The sequence below is a fragment of the Uloborus diversus genome, chromosome 5 (genome assembly GCF_026930045.1).
Source record: "Uloborus diversus isolate 005 chromosome 5, Udiv.v.3.1, whole genome shotgun sequence".
Taxonomy (NCBI): domain Eukaryota; kingdom Metazoa; phylum Arthropoda; class Arachnida; order Araneae; family Uloboridae; genus Uloborus; species Uloborus diversus.
The window spans coordinates 34,523,240-34,537,601 of NC_072735.1; the positions used below are offsets into that span (position 1 = coordinate 34,523,240).

The following is a 14,362-nucleotide window of genomic DNA, read 5'->3' on the forward strand; positions in this document are numbered from 1 at the left end:
TGTGGGTCTGCAATATTAATTGCCCTTCTTAAAACTCAATAAGTGTATTATAACCTATCTCTTTCTAAATTGTCCCAATTTCTAAAAATGCCATAGTTTCAATTTGTTCAATTTTTGTCAATTTTTTCCCTAACCTCAAATTTGATTGTAATGGCTACTGCAAAATCTGAAAGTTTCAGTAGTTGCCATCTGACATTCTCCCATCAGAAGAATTTGCATTACTTACTTTAAATTCAAATAACCAATGAATAAAAGTTAGTTCAATATGTTAGTTACATTAATTACAAGCAAAAAAAAACACATTATTGTTCATTTCTTTCTTCAAAGTATATAAGTAAACTTGAAGTGGCCACTACTGAAGCACTAACCACTACTGGTGTTGACTGACAACTAAAATTAATATATTGAAATAAAAATTGATAATTTTGCCATAAGCATTTTTTGCCTTTAAAGTTACATGCCAGAGAGAAGGTTTTTTTTTTTTTTTTAATTATTCAAAAACCTTACTGCAAATATAACCATAACTTTTAAACTTTTTTATTAACAGCCCTTTTTTTATTCACCAAAGAATTACTCTCTGTTTTAGTGATTGACTCTTATGGAAAGCCTGGAAGTGGAATCACTATTGGAAATACCAAATGGTATGGAAACTATTTACAGTGCCTTGATGTTTATGCCCCTCCTGATGCCACTGGGCTTATGGGAAATTTCAACGGAAAATATTGTTTAACTAATTGGGCTATAAATTTTCCGACTATGGTATATTTTTTTCTGTTTTTTTTTTTTTTTTTGCTATTCTCTGTGTATTATTTCTGAATATTTTATGTCTGTTTCAGAATTTATCCTTAACTATTGGTGCATGCGTTCCTGCTTCATGTTCTCCTTCTGAGTTATCCAAAGAATTTATCACACTGTTGCAATATGCAAGTCAGTATTTATTTATTTCTTACCTTATTAATGATGTTTTATATAAATTTTAGGATATTCATAATTCAATTCACAAGAAATCAAATTTAAATTATGAATATTGACACATCAGTGAAAAATCATGAATATGTTAGTAACTTGGAGCTTACCCATCAGTTTCCACTTCTTTTTTGTAGCCGATAACATTAAAAAATATTTTTAAACACTTTTTCTAAAATTAATTCCAAAAGCATTTTGACATAAAAGGGGTATACATATATACAGTCGGACCTCGATTTAACGAATTCACCGGGACCAAAACTTTTGTACGTTAAATCGGGATTATTCGTAACATCGGGGTGTGAAATTTAAAAAAAAAAACACTTTCCTTACTCAAAACCCCAAATAAGCAACTGCTAAAAAATTTCCATAATTAGAAAGTATACGCTTTTTATTCAGAATTCCACAACGAGTTACATGCTAGTTAATTTGAAATTTTAAACTACTGAGTAACAGATTTTAACAATTTCCTTGAGACTTTACTCGATTTAGTTCTCTTTCGACTTTATGGAGAGAAGATAATACTGTATCATTTGCAGCCTGCTGCCTGAGATATTTTTTATAGTTTCCTGGCCATATGAAAAGCATTTGAAAATGTAATTTTTAATGGGAGTTTCATTATCGCTTTTTTGCATTAAAATCAATGTTCGTTGGTTGCCCCCTCGCCCTTGCCTGTAAAAAATTGCTGATTCCAAGAAAAGTCTTTTTCTGCTTCAGACAATATGGATGTAAAATTTGGAAAACAATCCAATGTTTCCTAACTCAAAGAAACAAAACAAATTTTTTTCGACTGTTAAAATAATTTGTTATTTTGGGGTTTATTGTTTGGTAAATAGAGGTTTTTGCCTTCATTTTGATCGGGAGAAAAAGAAAAATTTGCTAAATCCCAAAATTTGTTAAATGCAGGTTTGTTTAATCCGCGTCCGACTGTATTAACTTACATAAGCAGTTGGTTCACCAAAAAAGAGTGTGGGGTTAGGGGGCGTGGCCCTTAAGCTTTTTTTTTGTTTGTAGAATTGGGTTGTAATAAAGGTTTTTAACATTTATGATGATCTCCAAAAAATGGAATATGGTCTAAAAAATCGGAACGGATGGGCAGGGGCATGCACGGGGGGGGGGGGGGGGGAGAATTGAAGGGGTCCAATATTTTTAAAATTAAAGGTAAAATATACGGGTAAACAATTTGGAGCCTGGAAAAAGTCTTTTGTGACGAGCCCCAAAATTTTTGTGCACACCCCTGCGGATGTCCATCGCAGACTTTCCCCTTCAAATTCAAAGTTCCATTTTTATGAAATAAGATAAGAAAAGCTCATTTATTTTGAATTTTTAGTTGTTTCTTTGGTGGAAAAAATCAATCCACCCTGTAAAAAATCACTTTTCAACCAATTATTAATTTTTAACTCTCAGAAGTAAGAGGACAAGGCCCTTTTACTTTTGAAAATGATGAAGTTGCCCCCTCATACAAGCCGCATATGTTAACTTAAATTATTCAACTATTATAAATAAAATTATTATAATTATAATAATTTTTGCAATTTAACAAAATTTCTAAGCTGTGGTGTAACAAAAAAATTTCATTCATTTTGAAGCATGTACATGCATATATACAAACACATATAGCTCTTCATACAGGGTTACATCCCCCCTCCCTTCCCCTTTGGCACTAGTGGAAGAAAGAAAATTCTTTGTCTTTGATTTTAATAGCACCAATGGATTTTTTTCTGTTCTTTTTATTGAAGACACATCCTTAAAGCACAATATTAGCTGTGAAAATGTGCCTTGTGTCTTCAGTGATATTTAAAATAAAAATAATTACATTAATAACAGTTATTCAGAGTTTGCACTTTAAGTTGCAAAAGGAAAAAAAATTGAAACATTTCAAATGTTTCATCAAAGATTTGTAAAAACTAGTATGTTGTGGCCATCACGAAACTTTCTTCTATATCTTTCTTATAATTCTGATACCTCCCATGCTTGACGAGGAAACAATATTCCCAACAAAAACAAAATTACACGCCAAAATTGATTACCATCCAAATTCCCGATTTATCTCAAAAGGAAAGCAAAGAATGACAATTCAAAAATATTTCAAAAGCGTTGCTTAAAATAATTACAAACATTTATTTGTTAACAAACACAAGATGGCAACAGTTAGAAAGTTTAAATCATTGCGATTTTCTGGTTGTTTTCCGACAATTAAAATCACGCGAAATACGCAGACGACAGTCTATTGCGATTTATCTTTCTTATTACTGCAATTACATACCTTGTTATTGTTTTAGCTGTAGTTTAAATATATACGAGTGTTAGATCTTTTAAAGTTATTGGACACACTAGCATCGTTTTTATATAATTTGCAGGTGATCCGCGAATTTGCTTATCTGTGGTTACCGTGCCATCCTATTCTGTTGATAATTGGGAGAGTACTGTAGTAAGCTGCAAAACTCATCAGTAATGTGCTCCTGAGCCCACCAGTACATAAATGCTGTACGGTGAGTTATACTGTATCTCACGTTGAGCAAGGCTCATACATAAAGGGGTAAACTCTCAGCTGGGCTGACGCCCAGCATGGGGGCCTTCCCAGGCACAAAGTGCCAAAAGTGGCAACTAGACAGCAATCGACCATCGTACCCAGCCATGCTGGGGGACCGCTTTGCAGACCTCCCCTTCCCCCCAATAGTGAAACCTAAGGCTAATAGCTAAGAGGTGGGGTGTGTTTGGAGAAAAGTACATAAATGCTGAGTTCCGAACTGATCAGCAGTTATAATACTTCTCATTTTTCCCTTTAAGAAATGCTGAAACATATATTGTAACTGCTTCTTTCTATCACCGGAAGTCAATGATTCTTATTAAACAGTGCTTTCTTGTTTTCTCTTTTAATTACACAACAATGAGGAATGTCACTATTAACCATAATTGCATTATTTCTCCAGCTGTATTAGAAAGAGAAGGAGGACCAAAATGGTGATCCAAGACTGTTTTTCTTTGAAAAGATTTTCATTTTGTAAAATATGCTGAACATTTTTTGACCTATTTTTTTATTTATCATGAAACATTCAGTATTTGATTCTTTTATGTACCACTTTTCCAACAAATTTAATTAATTCAATGATATTTTTTGTGATAATAAACTACTTCCTGCTGAATTGCTGTCTGCTATAGGAAAAAGCCAAAGGTTCTGGTACTGAAAAATTTATGAGTTCACCCCTAATGCATTAGCGTAATTTGCATGAATGCTCAGCTTATGTAAGGTAAATGACTAGTTATGTGCGTGCTTAAGGTTTTTTGTTTTAAATTTTGGATACAAATGTTGCAGTTATAGTTCATTGGAAAAACTATTTCTAACAGTGTTTGAACTTAGAAATTGCACAGTGGGAAATACAGCAATAAAGCTGTTTGCAGTTTAAAGCTGTTGTGATATTTTTATTAATTTTCAATTATGATTCATTTGTGTTTTGAAATAAATTTGAATGCACTGGTTTGAACAGTTATGGTGGGGGTGCCCTTGAAAGATGCTATTTTAAAAATCCACTGATGGTTTTCCTGGAATATGTATTTCAAACTTGGTATTGACAGTGCAAGACAAGCCTACCCATTACTGGTTGGCTGCCCATAATTAGTCATTTACACTACTTTCTTTTTATCAGAATTCAGAGTATTCATGTTAATAAATGCATATGCAGTGGCATACCTGGCATATTTGACATTTGACACTTAGGGTGGGAGTTTATGGTGTGCCACCCTCCCCCCCCCCTTACAAATGCAAAAAAAAAAAAAAATTCTATAATTCTATGTAAACATGAAATTCATACAATTTTCAGAAACAACTATGTTTGTTATAACAAAATTGTAAGTGGGCTAATGTACAAAAGACAAAAAAAAAAAAAAACTATAAATACTTTTTATATAACTTTTCCTATATGCAAATGAGCCGGCCGTCGAGAGGTCAAAAAAGTAAGTGGGTGTATGAAATTGATAGTCCCATTATTATTTCAAACGTATCTCAAATCCCAAGGATAGATAATGGGTTTCAGTTTTTTGACGAGAAAGTCACTATTAGGTCTAAGTTTTCAAATTTGTTGTCTTAAGAAAATGCATTTTAGCTTCATATTTTTCAAAACATTTCCATTCCACTTTGGATGTCACCACCAGACGGGTGACACTAGGGATGGACCCCCCCCCCCCCCCTACGACGCCACTGGCATAGGCATACACTTTTTTTTTGCTAGGAAGTAGACCCTGTCTAGTACCCACAAGAGACTCCCATTAACATTTAATTAAAGATTTATGGGATGAATCATAGTAAGCCTCAAATTACTATTTAATTAGAATAAAGTTTAGTAGTCTGCATCAATGATTTATAATATCCAAAATCACTTGCATTTGACGACCTGAAGTTTTATAAACAGCAAACTGAAAATGATTTGTGAAATATTTAATTTGAGTATCATATTCAAGGATAAGTTACATTAAATTGAGGATTACTCTCATGAAATTAAAAATATTCTGATTAGTTTAATACATCCCTGGGTATTTCTTTACCTTTGAATGTATTTTAGTTGAATTAGCTTATAATTAGTTATAAATTTTACTTTTTTAGAATCCATTCCTTATTTCAATCCAAACACAACATCTGTGAACATAACTTCTGTTGTCTGTAAGGAAAATTCAAAACCCTTAACTGCAGCTGCTATTGGAGTCATGTAAGTTTTTTTTTTGGCTGTCTTAAAATAATTTAATTAATTGATAATCTATGGAAAAAGCAACTCATTGTTCACATTCTAAATAGTTTGCTATTAAGACAAAATGTGCTAAATTTATGTTCGATCAATCATGGACAATAGGGTCATCCAAACATAAAAATTTCAAAAATCATATTCTCCTTAAGCCTGCCTTCATTCCATGTGGTATGATTGAATTGAAAAATAAAAAAAATAGTTGAGTAAGTCAACATTTAGGGGTCGCAAGGATTTAGCACTTAAGGATTCTGATTTAACTCAGAGTAAGATGGTTTTACTAAAACACCAATATATTTTACAAATGTATTTAAAAAATTGCAGCCATTTCAGTAGCATTTTTCTATTTTTCTTTCATACTGGGTAGAGCAGGGGAAAGAAATTATTTTGAGCTTGTCCTTGCAAAGTCAATCTTTTAGTAACTGATCCTGTGTTTCTCGTTTATGTTGGATAGTCAAGAATCTGTTGTGCTTTAAAAGATTATATAGTTTATTTACATTTTGCTAAAAACATACTCCGGGAGTTTTAGTGTAAATTAATGCACATTCTTACCAAGAAAAAGATAAGTCTCTTTAAATTATAAATTTTAAATTTCTGGCTGTCATAGTGAAATACTTTAATGCCATATTGTTATTATATTCATTAAGTATTTTTGCTTATCAAGAAGTTATTTTTTATGATTTCTTTAGATGCTTGATCTCATTTTTTGTTCTGTTGGTGGTGCTTGGAAGTTTAGTCACCATTTATGAATACTTCTTTGCCAAAGAAGAAACGCTTCAAGATTCCATAATTATTGAACATGACACAAAATCGAAAGAAATCAATAATGGAAGTACTATATCTGGTGATTATGATTCTGATGTGGATTTGATTTTTAGGCTACACTCCAAGAACAATTCATATTCTGGTAATGCTAAAGCAATTTTTTATCTTAAAAATATGCTCCAATTTCAGCACAAAAAGTGCCACTTATGCTACTACAAGGAAAATTATTTTGATATTTTATAATGTACCTTTCATTTTATATGGGCCTTATTACTTTTAATTATTTGGCACAATATAGTGAATTACTATTTCTGAAAGGTGGCAGTGTTTCCTAAGTAAATTATTGTTTCTGGAAAGTTCATTGCTCTCCATAGGAATTTGACCTTCATTTTATGTGGGGTTATGTTCCATGAAAATGCAGCTTAAATCAAAACCATATAAAGTAATAGGTAAAAGTAGTGTTTAAATAGGGTTTAGGTTCCATATATAAATAAAGAAAACATCATTGTAGTGATAGATGCATATATAACTGGTTTAATATGTATTTATTTTGATACATATGCACAGCATATGCAGAGAAAACAAGAATTAACTTAGTGTTCATACAAAAGAGCTGGTTATGACAGTCTTTTGGCAGTTCCTTATTTTGCTCTTCTTTGTAGGGTATTAACACATCTATGATATCTCATGTTACTTCTATTACCGTGACAGGATCATTAACAAATCAGAAAGATCTTTTGCCATTGTTGAGGAATAGCTCAAAATTTGCAATGCAAAAGTTTTTGGTTGTGGGCCATCAATGTCGGTATCCCCATTGGTTTTGTTCTCCTTTGTCACTTCTAAAAGTTCTTCTTTTAGTGAGCTCTAAATTGTGCGAGTTTAATAACTTTATTTCTGGAAAGAACTCTGGAACCAATTGCAAAACCCAAGCTCACTCATCAGCATGCAAAATGCAGTTTATTACATGTTAGCTGCAATCTCAGAAGTTTGGATTTTGAATGAAGGGAAAATTTTATCTGTGTACAATGTGTGAAATCCAGTAAGACCACAACTCATCAACGTAAAACAAAATAAAGACTACAAATCTTAGTGCATAATCAAATCCGCATAAAATGATGGTCTACTCTATTTCCAAAAATGCTGAAGTAATAGAGAGCTATTAATTTGTTATAGCACATACATTATTGCATGAAAATTCATAACTCTGCGCTGTTTATGTACTTTTTTTTTTTTTGATATACAATAGTGGATTTTCTATGTCACAATTGCAAAGATCCTCCCCAACATAAATTAAACAACTAGAGGATTTTTGACATTACGTGGACTTGGGAGAAAGTAGTTGATGAAGGTGGTCCCTATAATAGAGGTGATCACTTATAGAAGTTTTACTGTAACTCATCTTTATTTCATATTTTAAAAATTTTGTTTCCAAGATCTACTTTTTAATTTTTATGTACTTGTTATAGATTTATTAAAAGCAGCAACTGGCCTTTCTTGCATAAGGTCAAAAGCTTAAAATTTGCAAAAAATATGTGTATTTTTTTTTTTTTTTTTTTTTTTGTAGTTCTTTCAGTGTTCTTTTCAAACCAGATTCACTGACATCCAGAATGCTGGATGATATGTACCAAGTTTTACTTATATTTTCTTTTCCTATTTATGTATTTCTACCATTATTATGTTGTTATAAAATGTATTTGATAAGTGTTATATTTCCCTTACAGAATTTATGGAAAAACTCAAGCCTTTTTTTAAGTGCTTTTGCATTTTCACAAATGGTTCAAAGCTGTTTGATACTAGTGGTACAGAAGGACAATTGCTATGTATTCATGGCATAAGATTCTTCAGCATGTCTTGGGTTATTCTTTGTCACACATATGCATTTTCTGCTTCAGTTTTGGGTAAGCTAATATGTTTTTAAGTTTATAAATATTTCCAACTTGAAAAAACTCTTTAATATCCTAAAAAGCTAATTTATTTTGTGCAAAACAAAACTATGCTGCTAGTAAATTGAGACTAATTGTGGCTAACAAAGCAGAAAAAAATTGCATTTATTCATTCATACAACATTCAATATGGTTGAACAGTCTATTCCTCAAAGTTTTATATCTTAGTTTAATATAATATTAGGAGGGAGCTTCGCCCCCTGCTCGCTGGCGCTCACCAACCCCTGAAGATTGCTTCTCAGTCTTATTTAATTCGCAAAGAGTTAAATCATCAATTAAGGAGAAACATTAAAAACTCATTATGAGTTTCTTTTGGAACAAAAAGCAACCCTTTCCCAGGTTTCAAAATAACTTGTACCAACTTGCAGAGCTGTAAGGTCTAAGGGGCTCCTGAGCATTGCAAAACTGCAGTTTTGTACGTTTGAAAAGTTGCTTTCATATTTGTAGTCTCTAGTAATATATTTTGCTCTTAGCTCATGACTTGAATTGAGTTGAGCCTAAGATTTTCTGTTCAAATTGGAACCCTTAAAATTTGTGAATAAGAAAGAAGCAACAAACGAATCTAAAAGACGTCACTATGGCAACACCAAATAAAACATCAATAACTTGAATGGAGATGAGATTTTTCAAACTTGATTAAATGGCTTGTAACTTTTTTCGTCCAGTTAGATCTGGAGTAAAAAAAGCCGCTCCTTTTAGTGGTGTCAAAAAGAAAACTGTGGGACAATTCCTTCACTTTTTGCTGATAGATTTAATGAAGAAAGTAGTGCCTAAATTTCAGCTAAGCCTGAAAAAATTCAAGCAAAAAACGAAAATAACTCCCGCAGTAGTTACGTTAGAGCATTGAAACAAATTGCGTAGAATGCGGAAAATTTCATCCTTTCCTACGATATGAAATATTAATATGTGCAAGTAATTTTCAAGACTTTAATGGGCAATTCATATGAAATTTGAGCTTAAAAAAATTGATTACAAAAAAAACTAATTCAAAACTTAAAAAAACAAACCCCAAGTGCAAACCCAAAGGCCTCGAAGTAATTTTGTACAAAATTTCAAGACTGTAGGTATTTTGGGGTCTCCTGGACGAAGGCCTGCCACAGACTTCCTTTCAGAATTTCTTTGACCTTACTTTTTTTTTTAATATAAAGAGATAATGGTGCATAATTGTCTGGTAGAATGAAATGAAGAAAAAATAGGGTCCAAATCAACTGATTAAATAAAATTAGGCTATTTAAACAAGGTTAAAAGTCCCATTAAAATTTGAAAGTATGCCAAGTATATAAATTAGGCCATTAAAACCTTTTAAAAGTTTCATTTAAACAAAATCAATCCTCCAAGGAAATGACACAAACCATGAAAACCATTTAAAGTTCTATCGAAATGTGAAATAATCAGCCTAAAAAAATAAGCAACATTTAAAGCTCTGTTTAAAAAAATAAGCAAAATAAATGTATCAAGCAATGAAACTCCATTAAAAGTTTCAATAAGGTGTAAAAATATTACACCTTACTAAAGCTTGCTGCTACCATGTTTGCTTGAGGAGCAAACATGATAGCAGCATCTGTGATAGTTTTTTGTTTTGGCCAAATTAAAAAGCAACCAATTTGTTAGTCGCCAGTGTACGTGTATTCTACGCTATTATACCTGATTTTATAAAAAATGAACATGGTTTCAGAAATGATTTAAAATAGTTTTATGAACAGAAATAACACTTTCTTGTTCTATGGGAACATAAATTTGCACTGAATAAAGAATTTGGTTCAGAACTTGTAAACCCTGTTAAATAATTTCTTCTAATTGAAATTTTATTTACTAGGCAATCCTCTTCAAGCTGCTGAGCAAACTGACAACTTAGCATTTCAAGTAGTGTATCAAGGATTCTACTCAGTTGATTCATTTTTTGTTCTCAGGTGAGGAATGTTAAAGTGCTATTGAACATGTTTTTTTTTCTTGTATGAATGTAAACCTGAAATTCTTGGCAGAATTGATATTGTTTTCCCATCCCAGTTTTTCTCGCGCACTCTATAAATGTTTTATATTACTTAACAATAGAACCTATTGATATTTGATGGCTCAATGCAATTTCTCTACATTTAAACATATATGTATCATGTGGGTTAGCTCAGATAGATTTTTTTTTTTCTGTCAACTTGGCTGTGTCTGTACAACCATTCAGTAACAAATTTGGGAAAAGTACGGGAAGCATGGCCCTCTTAAAGGAATAAAATTAATTTGTGATTATCCTAATAAATAATTTCTACTCAATAGCACTTTTTTTAGATCTCTTGTGGGAACCAAAAAAAAAAAAATGTTTGAATATAATTGCTTAGGTTTGATTATCATTGCCGCTAAGCTATGGAGCATTATATGCTATAAGAAGAATATTGGAGTCAAGGTGTCCCCGGGGATTTTGCTTGGCTAACTTACTTATTTTGAACTCAAGTTTTAATAATATTTTAATTTGTTTGATACTTGGATAGTATCAAGCAGTGATTAATGTGAAAGGAAGGAAGTGTTTGTGTGGTGGAAAAGTGGTTAAATTCAATTGTGGGAAAAGGAACCACCACTTAAACAAAAAAAAAACTGAGGAAAAATTTTAGGCCGATCGTATTTAAAGTGTTTCCGCAAAACTCCAGGACGTCTCAATGTTTGGTGCCTACATAGAACTCAAAGAGAAAAAGGTTTGACTTACCCCAATGTTGTTAAAGCACAAAAAAACTTCACACAGATTTGGCACATCACACATCTTTTATTTTCCGACCATCATGTACCAGAAGGTCTCCGGGAGCTCCCGCGAATTCAACCAAAGATTTTCTTCTCACATGGAATGAATTAAAAAATTTAAAATACAAGATTGTAAGACAGTCTATTGCAGGGACTCAAGTTGTCAAAGGGGATGGATCAGCTTCACACATGAAAAAATGACGTGAGTTGATGTTGCAGGACAAAGAAACGGATTCAAACCAAAAAAACGGAGGAAGGATATTTCACATAATAACATTAGCGGGATGAATGACATGGTGCATCACTGAAGCTGGGGACAATCAACAGGTGATGAAACAGAGAACCTCATCTCACCACGAAAATGGTGATGCAGGTGTCCGAATTTGCTTCAGATTCGACCACACATACCGCTCTTGTTTTGCACGGTATTACCAGATGGAGATGCCACCATCATCGATTTTGAACGAAGAAAAAAATGGGATGGAACTAACAACTTCGAGATGACTCATCATGATACATCGTCGGACTAGAAAAACACGTGGACGCGGCCGTTTTCTTTAATCTTGGTTCTTGGCTATTATATTGAGCTGAACTCTTTAACTTATCACTCATTTTATGTAGTTAACAGGGCTAATCAGCTCCTGTATAAATATTTATAGCATCACATCACTTAGTTAACGGATGGATCGGGATTCATAACCCCCATCATGGTTAATTTGTATGATGACCTTTCACATGTCTAGCGTCCACGCTCCTCAAAAGCAGAACCTTCACATGTCACCGCTAGCACTCGACTACTCACGAAGATTTTCTGAAACATCCCAGCGAAAACTCCACGCAGTCGCGTGAAAACCAGATATTCCTACGCGGCGTCACTTAACGCAGCAAATAGGAACGCGGGAAAATGACATCACCGAACCGTGACCATGCTTACAACCAATGAGCGAGAAAGGCGGGAGAACAACACATCGCGGGAAGAAGGAGATAAAACATGGCCGCCAAAAACTCGGAAAAGACGCCATTGAATTATAGAAAATGCAAACACAGGAAATAAAAACCCGAATCAATGAAAATATATGTGATTACTATATCACAGTTTGTGTGTTTATGTGTTCAAGTCATTTCAATATGGAAACAAAATATGAAATTGTTGACTTCTTTTTCAGCTTATACAATACTGAAAACAATAGAGACAAGGAACTCTTTTAGTAAAACAATAACATTAAATTACAATGACACATATTGTAAGTACAGTGACTCCTGCTTATTAAAATCACATTTGTTCTCAGGGCATTTTATTTTAAAAAACGGCTGATTTTAAAAACTGGCATACCTACATTTAAAAAAAAGAAAGGTTTTGAAGTTCAAAAAAACGAAATGAATTACGTCATTTATTTTTGTTTTAAATATTTTAATATATAGTTGTAATTTTAACTAAACATGAAGGAATTTTTTTTTAATTTATTACAAGGGTCTTAAAATATTGACATATTGCAGTTTGGTTAACAGAATTGGAGAGTAAGGATTCAATATCGTTGAGAGTTTACTAAATGTTTTGTAATGTTCAACATTATATTTTCTTTGCTCTGAAGTGCATCGTATATCATCAAGCACTTTTCTAGCATTCACTGAAGAGGCAAATTTGGCGCTGAGATATCCTCGTCTTCTGAGTCCAATTCCTTCTCAGTGCTTCTTTATCAATTTTTTGCGTATGATGTTCAAGATTTTGATTTTATGAAACGGTGATGGTAATTTAATTAAAGGATGGTATTGCAATGTTTCTGTTATTCCAGATTTGATTTTAAAAAGCAGCTGATTTTATAATCCAGTGATTTTATTAGTGGCAGGTACTGTAATCTCTACTATAGCTTTACAAACAAAACTGCACATGCTTTAAAATGCGCCAAAAAGTTGCTTCTGAATATTTTAATGAAACCTTTAAGCTATGATTTTCTTAATTAATAATGTAATATTCTGCAGTCTAATCAATCCAATGCTGTATTTGAAGTATAGGAAAAATAAATATAAATTTATTATGTATATATATATATATATATATATATATATATATATATATATAAAGTTCAGTACACACAAAGCTATGAATTCGTTTACTTACCTCTAGTCCTCTTGCTACAATCAATATGACAATATTGTCAATTATTTAACAGCTCATTGTTGGGGTATTTGGAGAAAATTTGTGTAGGATTTATCATTTAATTGCCTTAAAATGCTTTTTTTTTCATACTGTATGTCCTTACATGAAACAAATTGTTACATAATTTTTCTCTGTTTTTAAGTTTATTAAATTAATTTGAGGGATCCTGAAAAGCAAAAACAAAAGGGAAAAAATCTTATGAGAACTATGTTTTGAAAGATTTATAAGTTAGAATTACTTTTCTTACAAGGGAGAATTACAGTAGCTCCATGTTACATTGCACCTTGTTACATTGCTTATGAAGATATATTGCGCTTTTTCTTTGGCTGCAGAAAAATCATATTTTAAAAAATTTTGATTTATATTTATCATTACTAAAGATTTTTCTTTTTCAAAAATGTATTTTTCTTCTTTTTTTAATCATTGAACAGAAGTAGCATATTTTCCATATGCTTAATCTGTTTCAGTTTAAGCTGCAACTTTCAATTCATATATTCCATCACGAAACACTAAAAATTCTTTATATGGGGCAGTGAGAAGCAAAGTGATGAAGTGCCAAAATTAAAAATTTTGAGATAATCAGTACAAATGATAGGTGAACCTCTTCTCTGCTTATGGGTAAGAGATGGTACTAGTAGACTTGGTAGGTGCTGCTATAAAGCATTATTAAAAAAGAAAAACTCAACAAAAACCTTCCTAAGGTCTAAACTTTAAACGTGTTTTACTCGAAACTTTATAATGTCTACTTACATCTCTTGCTTCTCACTGCCATGGTTTTTTTTTTTTTTGGAAAGAAAAATTGGTAGGCTAATTTTCATTTTTTTTTTATAAATACAAATACAGTAGAATACCTTTATAACGCTGACCTTTATAACGCCGACCTATGTAACGCAATTCTCTATAAACCACACAACTTTTCAAAAGTAAATATTAGGTATAGAAGTTTAAAAAGTCCTTCTGTTTTGCTTTGCAAACATAGAAATTGTCAGGCAAATTAAATTTTGAGATAGTTTTTTCATCTTCCCACCTTAATTCAATGCTTTTAAATGAAATTAGTACTCACAGTAAAC

General features: G+C 32.1%; 1 protein-coding gene across 1 annotated transcript in view; it reads left to right on the top strand.

Annotated features, from left to right (window-relative positions):
* The window catches only part of LOC129222532 (nose resistant to fluoxetine protein 6-like), a 67,527-nt gene that overhangs the window by 5,479 nt on the left and 47,686 nt on the right, over positions 1 to 14,362 (top strand). The window contains exons 2-7 of the mRNA XM_054857044.1: positions 587 to 759; positions 837 to 927; positions 5,567 to 5,669; positions 6,392 to 6,609; positions 8,189 to 8,365; positions 10,227 to 10,320. Of these exons, the coding sequence (XP_054713019.1) occupies positions 587 to 759; positions 837 to 927; positions 5,567 to 5,669; positions 6,392 to 6,609; positions 8,189 to 8,365; positions 10,227 to 10,320 (856 nt within the window). The remainder of the gene's footprint in view (positions 1 to 586; positions 760 to 836; positions 928 to 5,566; positions 5,670 to 6,391; positions 6,610 to 8,188; positions 8,366 to 10,226; positions 10,321 to 14,362) is intronic.